General features: G+C 67.4%; 2 protein-coding genes across 2 annotated transcripts; both read left to right on the forward strand.

Annotated features, from left to right (window-relative positions):
- The first annotated feature begins 220 nt into the window (after window positions 1–220).
- LOC130596167 (uncharacterized) lies at window positions 221–3,813 on the forward strand. Its single transcript, XM_057403501.1, has 13 exons — window positions 221–621; window positions 711–870; window positions 1,020–1,190; window positions 1,265–1,356; window positions 1,438–1,595; window positions 1,674–1,777; window positions 1,858–2,082; window positions 2,212–2,297; window positions 2,396–2,532; window positions 2,634–2,723; window positions 2,869–3,077; window positions 3,189–3,395; window positions 3,483–3,813. The coding sequence occupies exons 1-13, from the start codon at window positions 236–238 to the stop codon at window positions 3,768–3,770; spliced, it is 2,313 nt and encodes a 770-aa protein (XP_057259484.1). The 5' UTR covers window positions 221–235; the 3' UTR covers window positions 3,771–3,813.
- A 3,878-nt stretch (window positions 3,814–7,691) lies between these two features.
- MAP7D1 (MAP7 domain containing 1) lies at window positions 7,692–22,808 on the forward strand. The gene is made up of 17 exons (XM_057403402.1): window positions 7,692–7,740; window positions 13,287–13,931; window positions 14,013–14,081; window positions 14,673–14,836; window positions 15,210–15,324; window positions 17,871–17,981; window positions 19,273–19,395; window positions 19,492–19,634; window positions 19,745–19,878; window positions 19,966–20,225; window positions 20,301–20,475; window positions 20,544–20,703; window positions 21,239–21,343; window positions 21,450–21,503; window positions 21,610–21,667; window positions 21,777–21,894; window positions 21,968–22,808. The coding sequence occupies exons 2-17, from the start codon at window positions 13,304–13,306 to the stop codon at window positions 22,806–22,808; spliced, it is 3,258 nt and encodes a 1,085-aa protein (XP_057259385.1). The 5' UTR covers window positions 7,692–7,740; window positions 13,287–13,303.
- Window positions 22,809–23,512: the final 704 nt, after the last annotated feature.

Consider the following 23,512-nt stretch of genomic DNA (forward strand, 5'->3'; position numbering starts at 1 on the left):
AACACCTCGACCTGGCTGCTCGGAGCCCCGCGCTCCGGTGCCCCCGGCCGGGCCCCCCGCTCGTTCGGGGGGAAGCGGCCGGAGCCGAGCGGCGCCCCGAGACCCCCCGTCCCGTCCCGGCGCGCTCCGCCCCATCCGGTGGGCACAGGACCGAGGTGCAGCGCGCCCCGCTCCGCCCCGACGCGCCCATCACCCGTGGCCTCGGCCGGGCTGATCCCGGGATCCGAGCCGGGCCATGCCGGGCAGAGCCGCTTCCCTGGCGCCCGCCCCGGGAGCGGCTGTACCGGGGCTGGGGGGGCTCCGGGCCGCCGCCGCGCTGCTGTGCGCGGTGCTGTGCGCCCGGCCGGGCCGAGCGGAGCCTTTCCCGTTCCCCTTTCCCTTCCAGGACCCGGCGCTGCCCTGGCACCGCCGCCTCGACGACCTCCTGGGCCGGCTGAGCCCCAGCGAGCTGGTGCTGCAGGTAGCGAAGGGGGGTGCGCTGGGGAACGGCCCCGCGCCCCCCATCCCAAGGCTGGGCATCGCGCCCTACAACTGGAACACCGAGTGTCTGCGCGGCGATGGGGAGGCACCCGGCTGGGCCACGGCCTTCCCCCAGGCACTGGGGCTCGCTGCTGCCTTCAGGTGCCGGCGTCGGGGCACCGGGACCCCCTTGGGATGGGGATCCACGCTGAAACACGGCCCTGTGAGATGCCCCCGCGCTCTCCCCGCAGCCCGGAGCTCATCTACCGGGTGGCCAACGCCACTGCCACCGAGGTGAGAGCCAAGCACAACGCCTTCGCCGCCGCCGGCCGCTATGGGGACCACACAGGGCTCAGCTGCTTCAGCCCCGTCCTGAACATCATGAGGCACCCGCTGTGGGGCAGGAACCAGGTGCCAGCACAGCAGGGTGGGGGGAACGCAGGGCTCAGGCCACCCTGGACCACGTCTGTCCAGCCAGAGGGTGACAGCAGCTCCCCGGGGTGCTGCTGCCGGGGTGTGGGGCTGGGGGTCACGTCCATGACCTGCCTGCACCTCAACAGGAGACCTATGGGGAGGACCCGTTCCTGAGCGGGGAGCTGGCCCGCAGCTTCGTGCAGGGGCTGCAGGGCTCGCACCCCCGCTACATCAAAGCCAGCGCTGGCTGCAAGCACTTCAGCGTGCACGGGGGCCCCGAGAACATCCCCGTGTCCAGGCTCAGCTTCGATGCCAAGGTGAGGGCAGCGGAGCCAGGGGATGGCGAGCGGCTCCCCCGGGCGCTGACCCCTCTCCACCACGGTGCTTGCAGGTGCTGGAGCGGGACTTGCGCACCACCTTCCTGCCCCAGTTCCAGGCGTGTGTGCGTGCTGGCTCCTACAGCTTCATGTGCAGCTACAACAGGTACTGAGCGCGGTGAGGGCCGCAGAGCCCGAGGGGTGGTGGTGCCCGTCTGTCCGTGCTGCCGCATCCCCTCTCCAACAGGATCAACGGCGTTCCTGCCTGCGCCAACAAGAAGCTGCTGACGGACATCCTGCGTGGCGAGTGGGGGTTCGAGGGCTACGTGGTGAGCGATGAGGGGGCCCTGGAGCTCATCATGCTGGGGCACCACTACACACGCACCTTCCTGGAGACGGCGGTCGGTGAGCTCACGGGACGGGGGGGCCCCGGGCATAGCGGAGCTGTATAATGGGTGATTTCCCTTCTCACCGGCACGGCAGCATCAATGAACGCTGGCTGCAACCTGGAGCTGTCCTATGGCGTGAGGAACAACGTCTTCATGCGCATCCCCCAGGCTCTGGCCATGGGGAACATCACGCTGCAGGTGAGCTGGGGCTGGGAGCACAGGAGCCAGGGCTGTCCCCACCGAGCGCAACCACGGTTTTGGTGTTGGGGTCTTCACAGATGCTGCGTGACCGGGTCCGGCCCCTCTTCTACACCAGGATGCGGCTGGGGGAGTTCGACCCCCCTGCCATGAACCCTTACAGCACCCTGAACCTGAGCATCGTGCAGAGCCCAGAGCACCGAAACCTCTCACTGGAAGCTGCCATCAAGAGCTTTGTGCTGCTGAAGAACTCCCGGGGGACGCTGCCCCTCCGGGCCCAGGACCTGCCTGGCAAGCGCCTTGCGGTGAGCACCGGGCCCAGAGGCGGGCAGGGGGATGTGGTGGCCGTGGGGCTCTGGCTCCATCCCCCGGGCACTCCGTCAGGGAGAGCTGCACGGGCTGCAGTGCCCACCCTCACCCCTCTGCCTCCGCAGGTCGTGGGTCCCTTCGCTGACAACCCCCGGGTGCTGTTTGGGGACTACGCGCCGGTGCCGGAGCCGCGGTACATCTACACCCCGCGGTGAGACAGCGCGGTGCTGCCGTGCCCCCTTGCCCTGGGGGACGGGGCAAGGGGGTTGTCCCCGCGGTGCCACCATCCTGCGCTCTTCCCTGGCACAGGAGGGGCCTGGAGACGCTGCCGGTTAACGTCAGCTTTGCAGCGGGCTGCCGCGAGCCGCGGTGCCAGCGCTACTCACGGGCAGAGGTGGAGGGGGCCGTGGGGGCCGCCGACGTGGTGGTGGTCTGCCTGGGGACAGGTAGGAGCGAGCCCCCCTCCCCAGGCAGTGCCCCTCTGCCCTGCCCATCCACGCTGCCCCGGGTGGGGTTACGGGGCTGTCCCTTGGCTGTCCCCACGCAGGGACGGATCTGGAGACGGAGGGAAGGGACCGGAGTGACCTGTCCCTGCCGGGCCACCAGCTGGAGCTGCTGCAGGACGCAGTGCAGGCAGGTAGGGGCTCAGTGCGGCTCTGCTTTGTGAATAGGGACCGGTGGGTGGTGATGGGCTGTGGTGCAGGGACCCCATCCCCGGGGCACCCCAGATCCGTCCAAGCAGCACCCATGTGGGGCTCTTGGTGACACCCATCTCCCTGCAGCCGCCGGGCGCCCTCTGATCCTGCTGCTGTTCAATGCGGGGCCCCTGGACGTGAGCTGGGCGCAGGCGCACGAGGCTGTGGGTGCCATCCTGGCGTGCTTCTTCCCTGCCCAGGCCGCCGGCCTCGCCATCGCCAGGGTGCTGCTGGGGGAGGCCGGGGCCAGCCCCGCTGCCAGGCTGCCGGCCACATGGCCCGCAGGCATGCACCAGGTAAGGGCAGGGCAGCCCCCATAGCCCTTCCCTATGGCAGTGGCTGGGGGACCATGGGGTGAAAGGCTGGTGCTTGACCGTGTCTTGCTGCACCATCGCCACGTCCTGCAGGTGCCACCGATGGAGAACTACACCATGGAGGGACGGACATACCGGTACTATGGGCAGGAGCCCCCTCTTTACCCCTTTGGTTATGGGTTGTCCTACACCACCTTCCGCTACCGGGACCTGGTGCTGATCCCCCCGGTGCTGCCCATCTGTGCCAACCTCTCCGTGTCCGTGGTGCTGGAGAACACGGGGCAGCGGGATGGCGAGGAGGTGAGCAGGGCCGCCCCGCGTGGATGCGGCTGGAGGGGCTCCAGATGCAGGGGGTCCCGCTGGCGCTGACTCCATGGCTCCGGTTAGGTGGTGCAGCTGTACCTGCGGTGGGAGCAGCCCTCCGTGCCCGTGCCGCGCTGGCAGCTGGTGGCTTTCCAGCGCGTGGCCGTGCCGGCCGGCCGGGACACCAAGCTGTCGCTGCGGGTGCCGGCGGAGCAGCGCGCTGTCTGGGCGCAGGGCTGGCGCCTCGAGCCCGGCTCCTTCACCCTCTTCGCTGGTGGGCAGCAGCCACAGCAGAAGCAGAGGGTGCCCTCGGAGGTGCTGAGCGCGCAGTTCACCGTCACCGGTGCATCCCGGCCCCTGCGTGAGTGCTAGGGGTGGGGACAGCCATGGAATCACAGAGTGGTTTGGGTTGGAAAGGACCTTAAGATCACCCAGTTCCAGCCCCCTGCTGTGGGCAGGGACCCCTCACACTAGACCGTGTCACCCAAGGCTCTGGCCAACCTGGCCTTGAAGACTGCCAGGGATGGAGCAATCAGCACTTCTCTGGGCACGCTGTGCCAGCGCCTCAGCACCCTCACAGTAAAGAACTTCTCCCTCATATCCAACCTAAACTTCCCCTGTTTCAGTTTGAACCCATCACCCCTTGTCCCGTCACTGCAGTCCCTGATGAAGAGCCCCTCCCCAGCATCCTTGAAGCCCCCTTCAGACACCGGAAGCTGCTCTGAGGTCTCCATCAGCTTCTCTTCTCCAGGCTGAGCAGCCCCAGTGTTCTCCGCCTGGCTCCATACGGAGCTGCTCCAGCCCCTGATCATCCATGGGGAAGGGCAGCCCTGGGTGCTGGTGTCTGTGTGCCATGGGGAGCAGGGCTGGGTGCCTCCCTGCAACAGGACAACGGGGATCTTACACTCCTTCACCCTCCTCCCCATTCCTGCCTCACACCCTGCCTGTGCCCCACACCGGCCATAGGGCAGCAGCCGCCCAGACCCACGTGTGCTCCATCCAGCACACGCCTGTGCTTTCCACTCTATTTATAGCTGCCAGGGCTGCTCCAGCACATTCCCTGTGCTGAGACAGGGGGGACTGGCAAAGCTGCCTTCGTCTCCCCTTGGGGGCTCGCTCAGGACTGATTCCAGGCAGGATCCATCCCCAGGATAAGCAGGCAGGATGCTGGCAGCATGGAGGGAGCAGAGATGCAGCAGTGGGAGCTCCTAGAGGGCCAGATCCAGCCCTTCAGTGCTGCAGGACAGGGATGGGATGGGGGTCCAGCAGCAATGGTGGGGAGCACTGGTAGCCAGAACCGGGCTGCAGCTCCTTGGGATGGTTTTGGAGGGCTGGGATCTCCTTCAAGCCTGGGGCCAGAGGCCAAGGTGGGGCTGGTGGGGAGCTCGTGGGACTGCCCAGGCCTGATACCATGACATCAGGACACTAATTACAGCTGCAGCCTGGGATAATTACAGAGCTGGGATAGGCTGCGGCGAGGCAGGGCAGGGCTCAGCCCATCCCTGGCCCATTTGTCACCTGCGCCCACAGGGACCGTCCTGCAGCGCTGGGGCTTTGTGGCTGGCTGCAATGCTGGCCCCGTGGCAAGATGCTCCAGGCTGGTGGCTAACCCAGCACACCGCCAGAGACAGGCTGGTACGGCAGCAGCGGGCTCCAGGGCAGGATGTGGGGACACCCTCACCCCTGGGCTCCTCCTGCATCACTGCCCCATGGTTAGTGAGGGTCTGCTGGAGTTCACATCAGCCCTCCTGGCCATGATACCAGTGCTCTTCATGGGCACTGAAAACACCCTACACAGCAGCAGGATGGGGGCAAAGTCCTGGGGCTGGAGGAGGGAGATGTGGGGAGCGGGAGGGATTGGGGTGTCCATGCAGCCCTCTGCCCAGTGATGCCGGTGGGGTTTGTTTGCCATCCTCATCCCTGTTTGCACCCAGCCCCCTGCAGCGTCTGCTGGCCAAGCCATAACTGTAATTGTCCTTTGCTTCTGGGGTGCTTGGCACCCCGTTGGCTCCCTGCAAGCAGCATCAGGGCAAGGCTCTGGGCATGCTGAGGGGCTAGAGCCATGGCTGCTCCCCAGCCCCTTGCATGCATCCTCATCCCCAGGCCGGCCTGCCGGAGCTGTTCCACCCCACGCTGAGGGCCTGAGGAGCACGGGGAGCTCCGGGCACGCAGCTGCTGGGGCTGGGCAATGTGCTCGTCATGAGCTCATCGGATTTTCCATCACTGCGGGGCGGGCTGCTGCTCCCAGCGCTGCAGGGACGGGGGGGGCCTGGCCCCAGGAGCCCGGGTGCAGCAGAGTGTGCAGCAGAGCGATCGATCTGTGCTCTCCTGCTTGTATAAGCCCATTGACTCGGGCTGGCATTGGCAGCCAGGAGCCATCCGCATCACTGCCCGCACCAGGAGCATCGGTGGAGCACGGCCCTCTACACCCATGGGTGCCCATGCCTCACCGTGCCCCCTGCTCCAGGCTGGCCCCATGGTGTGAAGGACCAGAGGCATGGCTGGACCCAACGCCAAGCTGTCCCAGGGCCTCGGGAGGCTTGTCCTTTAGGGTGATGCTGTGCCAGACCCCCTGCCCGCCCCGCTGGGACCCACAGGACCATGGCAAAAGGCTTTTGAAGCCAACTCCCAACACCCTTGGAGCAAGTCATTGGGTTCCCCAGTTCTGCTCTGCCCAGTCCATGTGTGCCATGGAAATAAGCAGGGCTGTTCCCTGCGTCCCCTGTGTTTGTGGGTCCAACGGGACACACTCCTGCTCCACGTCCGCTCCTGTCCCCCGGGGCTGCCCAGCTGCCACAGGCACGGTGGCTCAGCCGTGCAGCATTCCCTGGCCGGGAGTCAGCCGGTGGGTGAGGCTGCTGGGAGGTTTCGGGAAGGCTCTGCTCTGGCTGAGCCGGGTGAGCAGGGCCGGGGGCCGCGGGGAGGCGATGGCTCAGCCGCAGTTTGGGCCTCTGGGGTGTTCGGGGTGTTTGGAGGGCAGGGTCACCCCTGCAGCAGCACAGAGCAGGGCCGCCCCGTCTGCATGGAGCCCTCTGCCCGCTCCCCATCCCCTGAGTCAGAGCTTCCGGAGGAGAGGGCCGGGATTTTGGAAAACCTGTTTGCCTGGTAGGTGAGGCAGGATGGGTGGCAGGGGATCTCCTGGCCCTGCGGTGACATCATCCCCAAAGCAGGCATCCCTGATGGGCGCTGCCAGGCTGTTCATCAGCACGTTCCAGGAACCCAGAGATGGGCACTTTATGGGATGCCTGGACCGGGCTGGCTGCACTGCAAACAGGGACACGTCCTTGGCTGCTGCTGCCCCTGCAAAGCCCTAAGTGGTGTTTCCCAGGGCTGTTCCTGCTGCTGACACCCATGTGCCCCTTGCCTCAGACGTGCTGCTGCAGTCGGCAGCCCCCATACCCGGGGTGCCTTTGCTCCAGGATGCTCCCTGGGGCAGGGACTGGTCCTGTGCTCCTCTTCTTGCAAGGCCAAGAGGAGTTTCACCCCGGAGCAGGGTTGAGCCAAGCCCTCTGCTCCTGCCCCGGGAGGCCTCTCGTTATCTGCCTGTTATCGAGGCAGGGTGGGATGTGTGGGGTGAAACCCCCACCCTGGGAGCGGGGGGGAGGCTGCTGGCGGTGACTAAAGCTCACGTGTGAGGGGTGGGTGCTGGGGAAGAAGCTTCAAGGCCTCACAAGCAGCCAAGGTGGGGATCGGGGATGGGGAATCAACGCTTCTTTGGGGTGCCTGGCAATTGGGGTGATCCGAGTGGCACTGGCTGTGCACTGTGGTGCTGGCAGTGACCAGTGGGGGGTACGGGGGGTGTCTGCCGCAGGGCCAGCGCTTACAGCTGATGGGAGGGAGCATCGTGAAATGCGGGCGGTGGGGAGGGTGGCTGCAAGCCCCAACATTTGGGAGAGGAGGGGTTGGGCATGGGCGAGAGCCCGAGGAAAGCTGGGGGGATGCTGGGGGCAGGCCTGAGGCCGGGGTGACGGGCGGGATGGGGGGGTCCTGGCTGCGGGAAGGCGGCTGAGAGCGGGGTCGGGGCCGCGCTGTGGGTAGGGGAGAGGCAGAGCATCCCCGGGGCCGCGGGGCCGGGCGGGATGCGCGGCCGGGGCGGGGAGCGCTGAGCGTCCTCCCCCGCCGGCTCGGGGGGAGCGGGGCGGCGCGGCTCGGCTCGGCTCGGCTCGGCTCGGCTCGGCTCGGCCAGCCCCCTGCGCCTCCCCGCCACGCCATGGAGAGGAGCAGCGCCGGGCGGGAGCCGCAGCCCCAGCCCCAGCCCCAGCCGGCCCAGGGTAAGGCTTCGCGGCGGGGACCGGCTCCGGCAGCGGTGGGGGCCCGGGGCCCTGCCCGAGCCGGGTTCGGGGTGCGGGATGCGGCCGAGGGGGAGCCAAGGGGCGGTGGGGAGCGGGATCCGGCCGGGGGGATGCAGCGGGCCCGGGGGATGCGGCGGGGCCGCCCGCGGAGCCGCTCTGGCGGGGGCCCGGAGGCGGTGGAGGAGCCCGGGGCCGCGCTGCCGGGGCCGGGGCCGCTTCCCGGGAGGGACAAAGCCCGGGCACGGCCCCTCCATCTTGGGGTGGGCCGGAGCGGCGCGGACCCCGGCCCCGTCGGGGGAGCTGCCCTTGGGGAGCCCTCCCGGGCGCGGCCCCGCCATGGCGGGGGGGGGGGGGAACCGGGGCGGCGGCGCTTGCCCGTGCTCGGGCTCGTCCTCGCCAACCGGAGGGCGATGCCGGCCTGGTCCTGAGCCCCCCCCAACCCGAGCCTCTCTGCCGGGGGTCCCGGCGGGCAGGGCCCCGCTGCTCCCTATGGTGCCGGTCCCGCAGCTCTGCTTGCAGCGCTGGTGTTGTGGGGTGTTGGTGGCCGGGGGTCCGCGCTGGGGTCACCTCTTGGGCGAGCGGAGGTGCTGGTGGGTTGAGGGGTTCCGGTTTTGCGCCCCACTTGCCCGCGCTCGCCCCCACCATGTCCCGGGCATGTCCCGGCCCATCCAGCCCCGGCGCTGCCCCGGGATGAACCCCAGCACCGGCCCTCGGCTCGGTGAACCGGGGCGGGCGGCAGCCGGCGGGGCCGAGTCCCGGGGCTGGGGTTTGTTTCGGCTCTTCCCCGCCGCAGGGCTCCAGCCAAGCGCTCTTTGGTCCCACTGGGCCACCCGCTCTCGGCTGTGACTAAGCACAGCTCGGTGGCGGAGCCGCTTCCCACCGATGGAGGAAGAGGAGAGGCAGTTCCCTTCCCCCTCGGCCCCGGTGCCCGCCGCCGCGCCGTGATTCACCGCCCGTGGCCGCCCGGGCCCTCGCAAGCGCAGAGGGGTCGCTGCCGGCCCCCAGCGATGCCGAGCGCCGCTCGCCCTTTATCCGAACGGAGCGGGTGCGGGTCCCCTCCGCGCTGCAGACATGTTGTGTGTGCAGCCCGCCCCGGCCTGGCCTTCCCCTTCCATGCCGTCGCTGCCCGGTGGTTTGGTTCCCTGGTACCAGGGGGACCTTGGCTGCTGCACCATGAGAGGATGGGGTTGGGATGTGCATGCGCCACATCCCGCTCCAGGGACCATCCCTGAGCCTTCTCATTCGGGCAGCCTGCGTGGCCGGGCAGGCCAGGCTGCTCCCTGTCCTGCTTCCCAGCGTGGGTTGGAGCCCCTGCACTCCCCAGTGTGCTGTATCCTGGCTGCCAGCAGGGATGGGGTTTCACTCCAGGGACTGGGACCCACAGCAGTGTGGGGCAGCTGGTGGCACTGGGGGGGCAGGAGCAGAGTGTGGCTCCATGGAGCTGCATGGCTGGGATGCTGCCCTGCGGATGGGCACAGGGGTGAGGACCAAGGCAGGGAGCAGGTTTGCCCTTGTCCATGTTTCCCCTGGCTTCTCCAGCCCCATTCCCTCCTGCACAGCAGAGAGGGAGGGTGCAGGGTGAGCTGGGTGCCAGCCAGCTCCTGTGTTTGGGAGCAGGCGGCTCGGGAGCTCTCGCAGCACAGGGATGCCAGCAGAGCTGCTGCTGTGAAGCCATCAGAGCAACGTGATGCGACGTGCGGAGGGAGCGGGGATGTGACAGTCCCGTGGTGCCGTGTCCAAAATAGTTAGCGCAGCTCTTGCTTGTCGCAGGGCTGCGAGCAGGGACGGACACCACAGAGCCGGATCCTGCACGGCCCCAGCCCTGGTAGGTGCCTGCATCCGCGTTGCGAGGCTCAGGACCTGGCTTTGGCGGCGCTGGGCTTGCCCCGTGCCCTGCCTTGGGGCCAGGTTTCTGTTGGCCCAGTGGGATGCTGGCAGACAGGATTTCGGGAGCGCGGCTCCGCGCAGGTCGCCCCAAGGACGAGGGCACCTCTTGTCGCACTGGTGCTGCCCAGATGGATGACGGGCAGGTGCTGCCCTCGCTCTGTTTGGGCTGTGCGGGTGCTGGGGTGCAGCAGCAGCCCCGGCCCTTCCCTCCGTGTGTATTTTAAACCCTGGAAACCCCCCAGCTCTGGCCACGAGATCCCATCTCCCAAGTTCCCCTTGTTGCTCCCTGGCTTGGCACATTCACTGCTGGCGCGGTGCTGTGCCACATGAGCTTGGTGGCCTCTGCCACGGCCTGGAGGCTGGCGCGGATCCCCCAGGGCTGCCTCCATGTGCCCTTGGAAGGGTCTGGGACCCCCATGCAGTGCTGCATGGAGCAGTGGGTGCAGCCCCGGGCCAAACCAGTGCTGCCAGGAGCTGGTGCAAAGGCAGCGTGGCCCCAGCAGGGCAGGCAGTGCCCCATCGTGCCCCTTCCTCCTGCCTGGTACCCACTGTGGGCATCTGCCTGTGCCCTCCCTTGTGCCCCTCCTGCCCTGCCCATGTCTGTCCCTGGAGCTGAGAGCAGTGTATGGAGTGCCATGGGACGATGCCTGACGTGCCCCGGCTGCTTTCTGCTGGCTCTGAGCCTGAGCTCAGCCTCAGGATACAGCCCTCATGCTGCCCGGGGCCAGGGTGCGAGTGGCTGTAGGCAGCACCCCCAAGGGACCCCTTCCATGGGGAATGGGGTGTCACTGCTGTTGGTGGCTGCCAGGGGGGCACTGACCACCCCTGCGGTGCGGGCTGCTGGTGCTTGCTCAGAGCATTGCCCGTGTCTCCCTGCCCATGCATGTGAGCCAAGGCTTGGACGTGCTGGGGTTGTGCTGGGGATGTGCCAGGGATGCTTGCTCACTACCCCTGTCATCCAGGTGCTGCAGTGCCCAGGAATCCCAGGAGTTGGGTGGGACCAGGTAGGGCTCGGCTCTGAAGCACATCTGAGACATGGGGAGGTGGGGTGGGAGCCTGGACAGCACTGGGAAGGGCCCACGGGTGCACCATGGGCTATGGGGAGCAGCCCTGCAGAGCCAGTGGTGGGTCTGAGGGCTGTGGCTCCCCTCGGGATCTTGTCCCTGGGCATCCCATGTGCCATGGCCAGGGTGGGCCGGGCGCAGTGACACCAGCCCCAGTGGGTGGCTTTGCAGTGGCCACGCTGCACCCACCAGCCCCTCTCTCCTCTCCTCCTGGGGTAACGATGGGCCCCATCCAATGCCCACATCCCAGGGCAGGTACCGCACGTGGAGCAGCCCCAATCGTGCCGCAGAGCGGGGACCTGAGGTTACGGTGGATGGGGGGAGCTGAGGTTAAAGCAGGCGGGTGCCCCCCCCGCCCCGTCCTCATGGGAAGTGCCCCGCGGGGATGCGCAGCGGACGGGTATCGGAGGCTGCTCGGGCAGAGTGCCCTGCAGGGCCTCGATGTGCTCTCGCTTCACAGCACCAGGGATTTGCCTCTGCCTGGCTGAGCATCCCCAGCCATGTGCTGGCCACGGGGCAGTGCCGGGCTGGAGGTGCTGGTGGTGCTCGGTGGCGCTGGTGCCACAGGGACCCATGGCATGGGCTGGGATGCGCTGGGTGATGGGTGTCGAGGGGCAGCCCCATGGCTGGTTCCAGTGGGACCAGCGCTGCGCAGGCTCGGCCGGGCTGGGGGCTGCGGGGGAGCCGTGCCTGCACGTCTGGGGGGCCGGGAGCTAATCCCTGTGGAATGCCGCGGCCAGGGGACAGGGGACGCCCGCGCCGCCCGGGCGCAGGCAGCGTTGGGTTTCAGGGCAGCTGCCGTGCTGGAGCAGCGACAGGGACAGATGGAGCAGGGCTGGCCCCAGCCTGCGCAGGCAGCCCTGCCCTGGCCATGGGCACTGCTGTCCCCTTGGATGGAGCCTGCCCAGGGCTCTGTGTGTGCCCCATGGCGCAGGGTGGCCGGAGGCTCCCGCCATCCCCCAGCATTGCTCCCTGCGCATCCAGGGCTCCGGAGACATTTCTGACTGCTCGGGGCACCAGCCTGGCCTTGGTGCTTCGTCCCCACGGGCAGCACCCCGAGGGTCACCTCTCCCGGCTGGGACACGCGTGGTGCCACCACGGGTGTTGTCCTTAGAGCTGGTGCCTGCCAAGCCCCCTGTCCTGGGGGTGCTGATCGGGGCCGGCCCTGGGGGGTCGGGGCAGGGGAGCCCCTAACTGCAGTCCCGGCACCTCCCCAGGCACACATGAGCTGATGTCTGCATCGAGGGGGGCAGCGATGGGGATGTGGGGGGTGCAGCGATGGGGATGTGGGGGGTGCAGCGATGGGGATGTGGAGGGTGCAGCGATGGGGATGTGGGGGGTGCAGCGATGGGGATGTGGAGGGTGCAGCGATGGGGATATGGGATGTGCAGGATCGGGGCCAGGGGATGGGCTGGCTTCCTGCAGCAGAAAATACCCGGAAGGCTGCCGGGGTCTGCGGGGGGGCCGGGGCTGGATGAGTCCCCTGCAGAGCATGGGAAGGGGTAAACCCTGCAGGCAGGAGCCCCGCAGCGTGCTATGGGGCTGCAGCAGGACCCCAGCCCCTCCGTGGGCAGGCGTGCGCTGCTGTGGGTGCTGTGTCCACGGGACTGGGGTGCAGCCATGCCTATGGCACGGAGCGGGGCTGGCGGTGCCTGGGGCTGCTGCAGTGGGGTGAGGAGCGGCGCCGGGCCGTGTTTGCAGAGCCCACACTTTGCCCCTCGCTGATGACTGTGGAGAGCTCTGCAAACACGGCTCAGCCCCGTGTCTGATATCGCCCCGCGGTCACCGGTGTGGTCACCGCACACCACCGGAGCTGGGGCCAGGCACTGCAGTGCTGCCCAGGCGGCTGGAGCCGGGTGCGTGTGGCCCTGGAGTGGATTGGGCATCATTCCCTTCAGGAACGACGATGGGGCGTGGGGCTGGGAGCTTGGCACATGCTCACAGGTGTGTTTGCAAAGGGCTGGTTGATGGGGGTCAGGGGGATCACCACTGCCGGTCACGGTGCATCCATGCTTGCAGAAGGCACGTGCTGTGGCACCACTGCACACACTGGTGCTAGGGATGGAGACCCGGTGTCCCCACGGGCTGGTGGCGGCGGGGAGCGATCCCAGTGCTGCTCCCTTGGGGTGCCCCTCACCTGCCCCATGCGGGAAGCGAGCCCCACGCGAGGAGGGGGCTGTTTTGTGCCGGCCGCAGCCGTGTCCTCGCGTGCATTCCTGGGCCATGAGTTCATGGCTGCACGCAGGCCCGGCCGTGGCGCGGCGCGGGGGGACATGGGCCATGGCGGTGACGTCAGGGCACGGAGCCCGAGCCCATCCTGCTCCATCCACGGGGCCAGCGCCGGCGGAAGCGGTTCCGCATCCTCCGGGGACGGCGGCCGTGGGTCCCCAGCCCCGTGGGGCCTGGGTGGCAGCTGGCAGAGGAAGAAGGGCGGCTTTGTGGCAGCGGTGCCTGGTGCAGCGCCGGCCGGTCCCTCTGTGCATTGTGCATCCGGCGCCTGGCACCCGGCGGGGGTGCCCCCCAAAACCGGGGCAGCGGTAGGGCTTGTTGCGGGGACAGCCTTGCTCCCGAGGGCCGTGTCGGGGGGGCACTGGGCTGCCCCAGGCTCTGCCGTTGACTGTTTGCTCTGCTCTGCTGTGTTCCAGGGAAGCCACCATCCCCGATGGGAGACAGCGTCATCCCCCCCGCCTCGCCTGGGGGTGCCCTGCAGGGAGAGCGCACCCCCCCGCAGCGTGACCTGCCCGTCCCTGCAGCCGTGCTCCCCTCGGCGCAGCCCCTGTCTCCCATCCCTGCCACCATCACCCCTTCGGAAGAGCTCGTCTCAGCTGCCCCTGCAGCCCTGACCCCCCCCAAGCACCCCATCGGTGCCCCCACCGTGACACCCCCCTCCGGGAGCACCCCCCCGCAGCGTGACCACCCCATCCCTGCAGCCGCCACGCCACCAGGACAGCCCGGGTTCCCCAGCCCTGCAGGCCCCTCAGCAGAGAGTGCCCCCCCTCAGTCCCTGCCCAAGCCCCCCCCGCCCGTGACAGAGCCCCCCAAAGCAGAGGCATCACCCCCCGCCCCCAGCCAGCCCGTCCCCATCCACGCTGCTGCCCCTTGCCCAGCAGAGCCCCTGCCCCACGGGAGCGAACCCCCGGCCCCAGCTGCCAGTGAAGGGCCCCCCCCCGATGCCAAGACCCCCGTGTGTGGCACAGCCGGGCCCTCGAAGGATGCCCCCCCCCGGAGCGACCGCCCCACCGCGGCTGCAGCGTCGCCAGCAAGTGCCGCCAGCCCCAGGCCCAAGCAAGGTGGGTGCTGGGGGGGTCAGGGGGGCTGTGGTGATGCTGGCACCCCATGGGAGCTGCTCTGATGGTGTCTCCCCACTGCAGATACCCAGAAAGCGCAGGCGAGGCACAAGCAGGCTAAGGAGCGGCGCGAGGAGCGAGCCAAGTACCTGGGTACGGGGCTGGGGAGTGGGGTGGGAAGCAGGGCTCCGGATCCCGGGTGTGTGCCGGGAGGGAAAGTGGATGGTGGAGGAAGGCAAGAGCTAAGGAGCTTTGCTGGGTCACGGGCAATCCCATTAACTGCAATGAGCTGAGCCCGGGCAGCGCTGCACCCCCAGCACATCGCCGTGTTGCTGCTGCTCCGCATGGTGCGGGTGCCCCTGGGTCCATGGGTGCCCCCCGGGTCCATGGGTGCCCCCCCGATCTGTGCATGTCCCCCCAGCGCAGCACCCAGCTCTGCTGTGTGCAGGCGGCAGCAGCTCGGGGTGCCGGGCCCCTGCGCGGCGCATGGGGCCTCCTCGTCCCCGCGCTCTTTCCACCCTCATTCCCCCATTGTTCGCTCCGCGGGCTCCCGGCCTCCCTTTTGTCCTTGCCCAAACCCCTCCCTCGCCGGCCCCGCGATGCCGCCTGCCCCGCGTGCTCCGGGTGCTGCGGGCGCAGGCAGCGCTCAGCCCCACGCCGCCGGCATGGGCACGGGTACCCAGTGCGGGGATCAGCGGGGCTGCACCTCGGGTGTGACCCCGCCGCCACGGCTCCATCCTGCAGCCGCCAAGAGGGTGCTGTGGCTGGAGAAGGAGGAGAAGGCCAGGCTGCTGCGGGAGAAGCAGCTGGAGGAGCGCCGCAAGCGCCTGGAGGAGCAGAGGCTGAAGGCGGAGAAGCGCCGCGCGGTGCTGGAGGAGCGGCAGAGGCAGAAGCTGGAGAAGAACAAGGTGGGGATGGGGAATTGCGGGTGCGGTGGGGATGGGGACGGGGATGCGCTCCCCGGGCTCACCCTGTGGCTCCAGCAGCCACTTTGGGGGCTTCCCACTGTGCCTGTCCTCTGTGCATCCTTTATGGAGCGGAGCCTCTGTGGTACCCAGCTCCTTAGGCACAGCTTCCCACCGTGCCCATCTTTCATTCATCCTTTATGGTGCAGAGCCTCCATGGTACCCAGCTCTTTGGGCACATGTGCCCTGGCTGGGCCAGGCATCACTTCCACATCTCCTCCAAGCATCCCATCATTGTGGTAGCCTCCCGGCATGTGGCAGCCTCTGCCCCATGTTCCAAGCCCTTGGCCTCACCCTGTCCTTCTCCCTCGGGCAGGAGCGCTACGAGGCAGCGATCCAGCGATCGGCCAAGAAGACGTGGGCAGAGATCCGGCAGCAGCGGTGGTCCTGGGCTGGAGCCCTGCACCACGGTTCTCCTGCACACAAGGATGGTGAGTGCCGGGCTGGGTGCGGGCACCGGGGCCCTGTGGCTCTGTGCCAGCTGGGCATGGCTCTGCAGTGCTCTGTGCAAGGAGGGTGAGACCCCAAACCCCAGCTCAGCCCCATGCTGCTGTGGGCCGTGCTGCTGTCACCCTGGGCTGTGCCAGGGCCTGATGGGGACCCTCGGTGTCCCTTGGCTTTTCCCTGCTGTCACAGGGTTGGGGTGAGCTGGAGGCTGTGTGTGGTCACTGTTGTTTGAGGGGATGTGCCTGTGGACAGCCCTGGCTGCCTGTGGGATGCTGTGGCTGTGCTGCCCGGGTCTCCAGCAGCCGGAGGAGCCAGGCATGGGCTGTGGAGCTGGGAGAGGCTGTGGCCATCTCTCACTGGGGGCTGTGCTGCAGCGTGTCCCCTTGTTCCTGCCTGGGCAGGGGCAGCGCTTGGACCCTCCAGCTCCAGCACAGGGGTGCCTGTGGCTGCGTTGTGCCTGGGTGTGCGTGGCTGTGCCATGCCCTAGGTGGCTGCTGGAGGCTCAGCTGTGCCACTGCCCCATAGCCGACACTCAGCCCTTCCAGGGGGGTGTCTGGGGGACACCGCGTGGGGTTCGGCACCGGGGTTGGGCATGTGGAGGTCTCCCTTGTCCCTTGACTGCCTAGGGGACAGGGACATGCAGGTGGGTGCTGGCACTGCCTGGTGTGCGCAAGGCATAGAGGGGAGCAGGATCTGCCCCACTGTGCCTGCCTGGCCAAGTTATGTGTACTGGCACCACATGTGTACAGTGCATGCCTGGCGCTGTGTGCCAGGCTGTGTGTACCAGTGCCATGCGTGTACAGGTGTTGTGTGCCGGGCTGTATGTACCGGCATCACATGTGTACAGGTGTTGTGTGCCGGGCTGTATGTACCGGCATCACATGTGTACAGGTGTCGTGTGCCGGGCTGTATGTACCGGCATCACATGTGTACAGGTGTCGTGTGCCGGGCTGTATGTACCGGCATCACATGTGTACAGGTGTCATATGCCGGGCTGTATGTACCAGCATCACATGTGTACAGGTGTTGTGTGCCGGGCTGTATGTACCGGCATCACACGTGTACAGGTGTTGTGTGCCGGGCTGTATGTACCGGCACCACATGTGTACAGGTGTTGTGTGCCAGGCTGTATGTACCGGCATCACATGTGTACAGGTGTCGTGTGCCGGGCTGTATGTACCGGCATCACATGTGTACAGGTGTCGTGTGCCGTGTGCTGTATGTACCGGCATCACATGTGTACAGGTGTCGTGTGCCGGGCTGTATGTACCGGCATCACATGTGTACAGGTGTCGTGTGCTGGGCTGTATGTACCGGCATCACGTGTGTACAGGTGTCGTGTGCCGGGCTGTATGTACCGGCACCACGTGTGTACAGGTGTCGTGTGCCAGGCTGTATGTACCGGCATCACATGTGTACAGGTGTCGTGTGCCGGGCTGTATGTACCGGCATCACATGTGTACAGGTGTTGTGTGCCGGGCTGTAGGTACCGGCATCACATGTGTACAGGTGTGTGCCAGGCTGTCTGTACCAGCACCACGTGTGTACAGGTGTCGTGTGCCAGGCTGTATGTACCGGCATCACATGTGTACAGGTGTCATATGCCGGGCTGTATGTACCGGCATCACATGTGTACAGGTGTTGTGTGCCGGGCTGTATGTACCGGCATCACATGTGTACAGGTGTTGTGTGCCAGGCTCTATGTACCGGCACCACATGTGTACAGGTGTTGTGTGCCAGGCTGTATGTACCGGCACCACATGTGTACAGGTGTTGTGTGCCAGGCTGTATGTACTGGCACCACATGTGTACAGGTGTTGCGTTCCCAGCTGTGCCTGGCCAAGCTGAGTGTACAGGCGCTGTGTTCTGGTTGCGCCTGTCTGGGCTGCGTGTCCTGGTGCCGTGTGTCCGGCTGTGGCACACTCTGGGACAGGCCTGTGTGTCCATGGTGCAGTGCCTGGCACGCTCCGGCAAGGGGACACCTTCCCCTGCCTGCTCTCCCTGGGACGTGCTCCAGTGCTGTCACTCACCAGGGTCCTGCTGCCACCTGCACCAGCAGGGAGCTGCCCAGGCCATCTTCTCCAGAGGAGGCCAGTGGAGGTGGTGCCGGCCACCAGCACCCTCCTGGCACTGCCATAGTGACCCAGCACCGGTGTCAGCGCTCTCCTCTGTGTGTCTGGACCTGCTGCCCTCAACCCGCTCGCCCGGTGCTGCCAAGGTCCTTGGCCTCCCAGCTCCCAGGACTGCTCTTGGGGACACCCTTTTAGCAGGGCCCTGAAGCCACCCTGGCTCCCAAAGGATGAGATCCCTGCATGATCCCAGCATGACCCCCCTGGGGCTCCCTCAGGCACCGCGCCATGCCGGATGCCAGTGCCACGTGTCGTGTTCCTGGACACCAGCATCTCCTGGTCCCACTCTCTGTGCTGCATCCTCCTGCCCCGGTGCCCCGGCACGGCCGTGCATGCTGCATGTGGGGGGCCCAGCCCCAGCCCCGGGACCTTAATGCCCTTGTGTCTTTTCCCTTCTCCAGGTGCGAGCCGGTGCTCGGTGTCCGCTGTAAACCTCCCCAAACACGTCGACTCTATAATCAACAAGCGGCTCTCCAAATCCTCTGCCACCCTCTGGAACTCTCCCAGTAGAAGTAAGAGCCCTTTGTGTTTGCCCCAGCGCAGCACTGGGGACCCCCGAGGCCAGGGTCACCCCCGTCCCCAGGCCCTGCCTTGCAGCACGGTGCCCGCGGAGAGAGGAGAAGCCGTTTGCTGTTTGCAGGAGGAGGCTCCCTGAGGTTGTGTGCAGGCTGCGAGGAGGAGGAGGAGGAGGATGAGGAGGTGCTGGCAGCCCCGTGGGGCGCCAGGATGGGGACGGGAGCCCTGGCTCCCTGCCCCAGGGCAGCTCTGCTGGGTGCAGATGCAGCTGCACAGGGTCACCAGACCCTCCTTGGGGCTGGTGCCACCGCGTCGCCTGTCCCCAACAGGGGCTGGGTGCCCATGGGTGCGAAGCTGCGTCGGGTGCTGAGAGGTCGTCCCGGCCCTTGCGAGCTGCCGGGGGCTGACTTCTGCGCCGGAGGGATGCGTCCAGCGCCGGCGCTGCTGTTGTGTTTCGGAGTTGCCTGGTGATGGCTGGTTATAAATAGCCCGAGCAGCTGACGCGCGCGGCTGCGGGCGCTGGTGACGCAGGCAGCTCCCAATGTCCCCGTGCGGGGGGGGCTCAGCCCAGGGACAGGCACCCAGGGGCTGTCAGCACTGCACGGGTGGGAGCAGCAGCTCCTTGGGCCGGTGCCGGACCTGGCGTCCAGTCCCGCTGCACCCATGGCTCTGTTTTCTCCCCTCCTGGCAGCAGGACCCCTAAGTGGGGCCCTGGTGGAAAGGGGCAGAGGGGCCTTGTCAATGTGGGTGCTTCCTGAGGTGTTTGGTGCTGGTGATGCCCAGTGGATGCGTCCTGCTGGGCCAGCATCGTGGCTGGGGACCACTGTTCCTTGGGTGCCATGAGCCTGGCCTGGCTCCTGCAGCATGTTCGGTGACTTTGGCACAGCTCCCTTGGGGTGAGGGTGTGCTGGGGGCTTGATCACACCGGGATGGGGGCACAGGGAAGGGACACGTCAGCAAGGAAAGGGCCAGAGCGGACACGGCTGCTCTCAGCAGGGTTGCACCCTGTGGGTACCGCTCGCTGTGGGTGCATGGTGGCTGGGGTGACCGTGGGGCAGGGGAGCACCGTCGTTGTCACGTAGCTGCGCCGTGCCGTGGGTGCTCAGGCACCCCCCGTACTCCTCCGCCCGCATGGCCCCTCGTCCTGCACAGCCCAGAGCTTCGGGCACTCCCAGGGCTGTGCATGTGCCCCGGCCTTGCTGCAACCGCATGGCTGCTCCCTCGCAGCGGGCTGGGGCCGCTGCCTGTGGGCTCAGAGCTGTGCTAACGGCTCCTCTCCTTCCCCAGACCGGAGCTTGCAGCTTAGCCCGTGGGAGAGCAGCATCGTGGACCGGCTGATGACACCCACCCTGTCCTTCCTCGCACGCAGCCGCAGCGCCGTGACGCTGGCTGGGAACGGCAAGGAGCAGGGTGAGTACCCGCGGCCACTGGGACAAGGGAGCCTGGTGACAGCGGCACCGGTGCCGAGTGCCTCCGTCCTGACGGGGTGCTTTCTCCTGCCCCCAGTGCCCGTGTGCCCCCGCTCGGCCTCCGCCAGCCCCCTCAGCCCCTGCCACAACCACCGCCTGCAGCACCGCTGCTGGGACAGGCGGAAGGGGACCACGGCCAGCCCCGACGTGACGCCGCGCCGCAGGACCGAGGCCTCGCCCGTGAGTGCCATCCCCTGCGGTGCCAGCGTGGCCGCGGGGCGCAGCCTGGCTCCGCATTGGGCCGGGCACCCGGTGCTGACGCTGTCTCTGTCTCTGCCCGACCGGAGCAGAAGAAGAAGGAGAAGAAGGAGAAGGATCGGGAGAACGCCAAGGAGCGCAGCGCCCTGTCCCGCGAGCGCAGCCTCAAGAAGCGGCAGACGCTGCCGGCGGCACAGCCCCGGCTCCTGCCCGCTGCCGACAGCAGGTAGGGACCCAGCACCACCGGCCCCTCGCCCCGCTGCCACGGGGGCAGCCCCAGCCCCGCTAACACCGTCTCTTGCTCCGTTTGCAGCCCCGGCCCCAAGAACCGTCCCTCGTCCCCTGCCACCCCCAAAACCCGTCCAGCGTCCCCCAGCCCGGCTCTCGGCTCTCCCCACAAGCCGCCCCTGCCCCGCAGCACCCACTCCTCTCCCAAGGTGCGGGCCAGGGCCCGGGAGGAGCGGGGGGAGCAGGAGAGCCAGGCGAAGGTGCGGGACAGGAAGGAGGAGGAGCGGGGCCCGGCCCCCCCGGCCCTCCCCGAGCCCCCCAAGGCTCCCGCAGAGCCAGCAGCAGGTGGGTACCGGGTGGCTGGGGGGCAGCGGGGCTGGGGGGAGCAGGGGCAGCACTGATGCTGTGTGCACCCCACAGCTCCCCCGGCCCCTGCAGCCCCCAGCCCGGCTCCAGCCACCCCCCCGGGCAGACCCCCCGCCGGCACCACGGACCGGGAGGAGGCTGCGCGGCTGCTGGCGGAGAAGCGGCGCCAGGCGCGGGAGCAGCGGGAGCGGGAGGAGCGGGAGCGCCGGGAGCAGGAGGAGCAGCAGAGGTGGGTGCTGGCCCCATCCCCTGCGCCCCGCTCCCCCCCGCACCGTGCTGAGGGCCCCGTCCCTGCAGGCGGCTGCAGGAGGAGCGGGCGCAGCGGGCGGCCGAGGAGCAGGCGCGCAGGGAGGCCCTGGCGCGGCAGCGGGACGAGGAGCGGCGGCTGCAGGAGGAGCAGGAGGCCCAGGAGAGAGCACGGGCGGAGCGGGAGGAGACGGAGCGGCTGCAGAGACAGGTGTGGGGTGTGGGGATGGGGAGGAAGAGGTGGCATTGGGATGAAGGCAGGGATGGGTGATCAGGGGCTGGAGCAGCTCCCGTGTGGAGCCAGGCTGAGAACACTGGGGCTGTTCAGCCTGGAGAAGATGGAGACCTCAGAGCAGCTTCCAGTGCCTGAAGGGGGCTGCAAGGATGCTGGGGAGGGGCTCTTCATCAGGGACTGCAGTGACGGGACAAGGGGTGATGGGTTCAAACTGAAACAGGGGAAGTTAGGTTGGATATGAGGAAGAAGTTCTTTACTGTGAGGGTGCTGAGGGGCTGGCACAGGGTGCCCAGAGAAGTGCTGAATGCTCCATCCCTGGCAGCGTTCAAGGTCAGAGCCTTGGGTGACACGGTCTAGTGTGAGGCATCCTTGCCTTAATGCCCAGGGTAGAGGAAGGGGACACAGGGCAGGGCTGTGCTGAGCTGCCTGGGCACTGTGTCCCCGTTGTCCCTGCCCCATCCTATCCATCCCTGCCCTGTCTGATCCGTCCCTGCCCCCCGCTGTGCCGCAGAGGGAAGAGGCCGAGGCCAGAGCACGCGAAGAGGCTGAGCGGCAGCGGCTGGAGCGCGAGAAGCACTTCCAGCGTGAGGAGCAGGAGCGGCTGGAGAGGAAGAAGGTGAGGGCTGGGGACACAGCAGGGGCGTCCCTGCAAGGGTCCTGCCCAGCGCCCAGGGTGGGTCTGGCTGGTGAGGGCTGTGCATGAGCCCCTCTCTGCCCCGCAGCGCCTGGAGGAGATCATGAAGAGGACGCGCAAATCTGACGCAGCAGATGCCAAGGTGGGTGCTTGTCCCTTGTCCGGATGCACCTCGGGACACTGGGGACTCTGCGGAGCCCTCCTGCCCCGAGCCACCACTGCCCCTCACGGCTCTCCTCTCCCTGCAGAAGAAGGAGGACAAGAAGGTGGTGAATGGCAAAGCAGCTGAGCAGGACGATGTCCCCGGTGCGTGGCCCCTTCCCACACCCTGCTGCCCCTTGGGGTGCCTGCTCCTGTCCCAGCCATGCTCCTGGCCAGGGCCATGGCTGAGCGGGGGCTCTGCCGACATCCCCAGGCCATGAGAAGCACGCGGGGCCCATGTCAAAGCAGGAGGAGCTCCCCGAGATGGAGACACCGAGCGCAGGGACTCCGGGGGGGCTGAAGGGCCTGGTGGGTGAAGGGCTGCAGCCAAGGTGAGCACAGGATGGGCTGAAGGAAGTGGGGGGCAGCAGGGTCCTGGCTGACCCCAGCCCCCCTGCCCCACAGCTCCCAAGCCAAGGAGGTGGCAGCCCCGGCCTCCCTGGTGAACGGCGTGCAGCCCGGCAAGCACGAGAACGGCTTCTCGGGCCCGGAGGGCTCCAAGGAGCTGCTGGAACTCTCCCACCACAGCAGCAGCCCCGGCAGCATCATCCCCTTCAGTGACAAGGAGCCCTTCCTCAAGCAGGCCGTGGTCAAGCCCCCCCAGGTCACAGGTGAGAGAGGGGAGGGTTGTGGTGCCGGGGCTGTGCTGAGGCCACCCCAGGCTCAACACCTCCCCTTTCTTCTCCCACCGAGCGCCCTCCGCGGCCGCTCATCACAGCCCGCCCGCGCTTTGCCCCCCCCCCCCCGTCTCCTCCCGGGCCTCAGCGCTGCCCACCCTGCTCCCCCGTTGGCCGCCATGTGCCGGGCGCGGCCTGCGGTGCCCCCCCCTCCCCTCGGGCGCGGATCGATCGCTGCGCTCCCGGCGCCGCCCTCGCCTTGGCCTTGTGGCCGGGCCGGGCCTCACGCCGCGGCCTGTTCCGGGGACTCGCCCCCCCCCCCCCTCTCCCGGCCCAGCCCCTTCCCGCAGGTTCCCGCTCTCCGCCCGGGCCTCTGCACCCGTTCCTGGAGGTTCTTCGTTCGCTTCGGGCCGTCCCCAAGGGTTTCCTCTCGTCGCGGGGTCAGGGCTGTGTCCGCTGCCGGCGTCCTCCCTGAGCCCCGGCCGTCTGTGGTTCTCGCAGGGCGCGTGCAGCGGGACGGGTCCCTCCACTCGCGTTTCCCACTCTGCATCTTGTGTGGAAGTGGAGTTGGGCAGGACCTCGGGGGAGGCGGTGGAATGGGCTTTGCAGTGGCACAGAGGCACGCGTGAGCCCTGAGTCCTTTTCACCGAGCTCATGAGGGTTTGTTTTCTTAAGTGTTGCTGTTTAGGGGATTTGAATGCGTTTGAAGTCCCTATAAGTATAATCCAGAGTCTCCACAAGGTAATTGTCGCTGTAATTGCCTCCCGAGTTACTTTCTGAGTGCATTTACGTGCCAGAAGGTGACGCGATAAGTTTGGAATAAGCCGTGTATCGGCTTTGGGAGGCGCAGCTTAACTTCTGTTTCCTTGTGTGTGTGTGAGAGTGAGTGAGGATGCCCTAGACGTGGAGTGGGTGGTGGTGCGCGTGCAACAGCTTTTCCTTGGGACTAGGCAGAGGTGGGATACTCATTTCTTAAGTGTACCATAATGTGGCAGATGCTGCGGCGTAAGAACAGAGTTGTTCATTGAAATAATCTTGGAAAACCGTTTGGAAAACCTTAGAAGTTGCCTTACAGCTGATGGGCAGCTGGAGAGCAGCCTTTATCTGCTGTGTCTGCAGCAGTGGCAGCACAGAGCTCCTATAAGAGGCTGCAGGGTCACATCAGCAAATGGACGTTTTCAGGATGCTCTTTCCTAAGAGCTCAGACAATTAAATCATCCAATTACTCTCTGCAAAGGGCCCTTGCAGTATTCCTTCCCGCTAGGAGCACAGGCAGGTGGTTATGTCAGTGGTTGTGGCATGGCCAACGTGACATTTTGGGTGTGTTTTTAAT

The sequence above is a fragment of the Pezoporus wallicus genome, unplaced genomic scaffold (genome assembly GCF_028554395.1).
Source record: "Pezoporus wallicus isolate ANWC-B61680 ecotype Strahan unplaced genomic scaffold, APGP_CSIRO_Pwel_v1 contig_8232, whole genome shotgun sequence".
Taxonomy (NCBI): Eukaryota; Metazoa; Chordata; class Aves; order Psittaciformes; family Psittacidae; genus Pezoporus; species Pezoporus wallicus.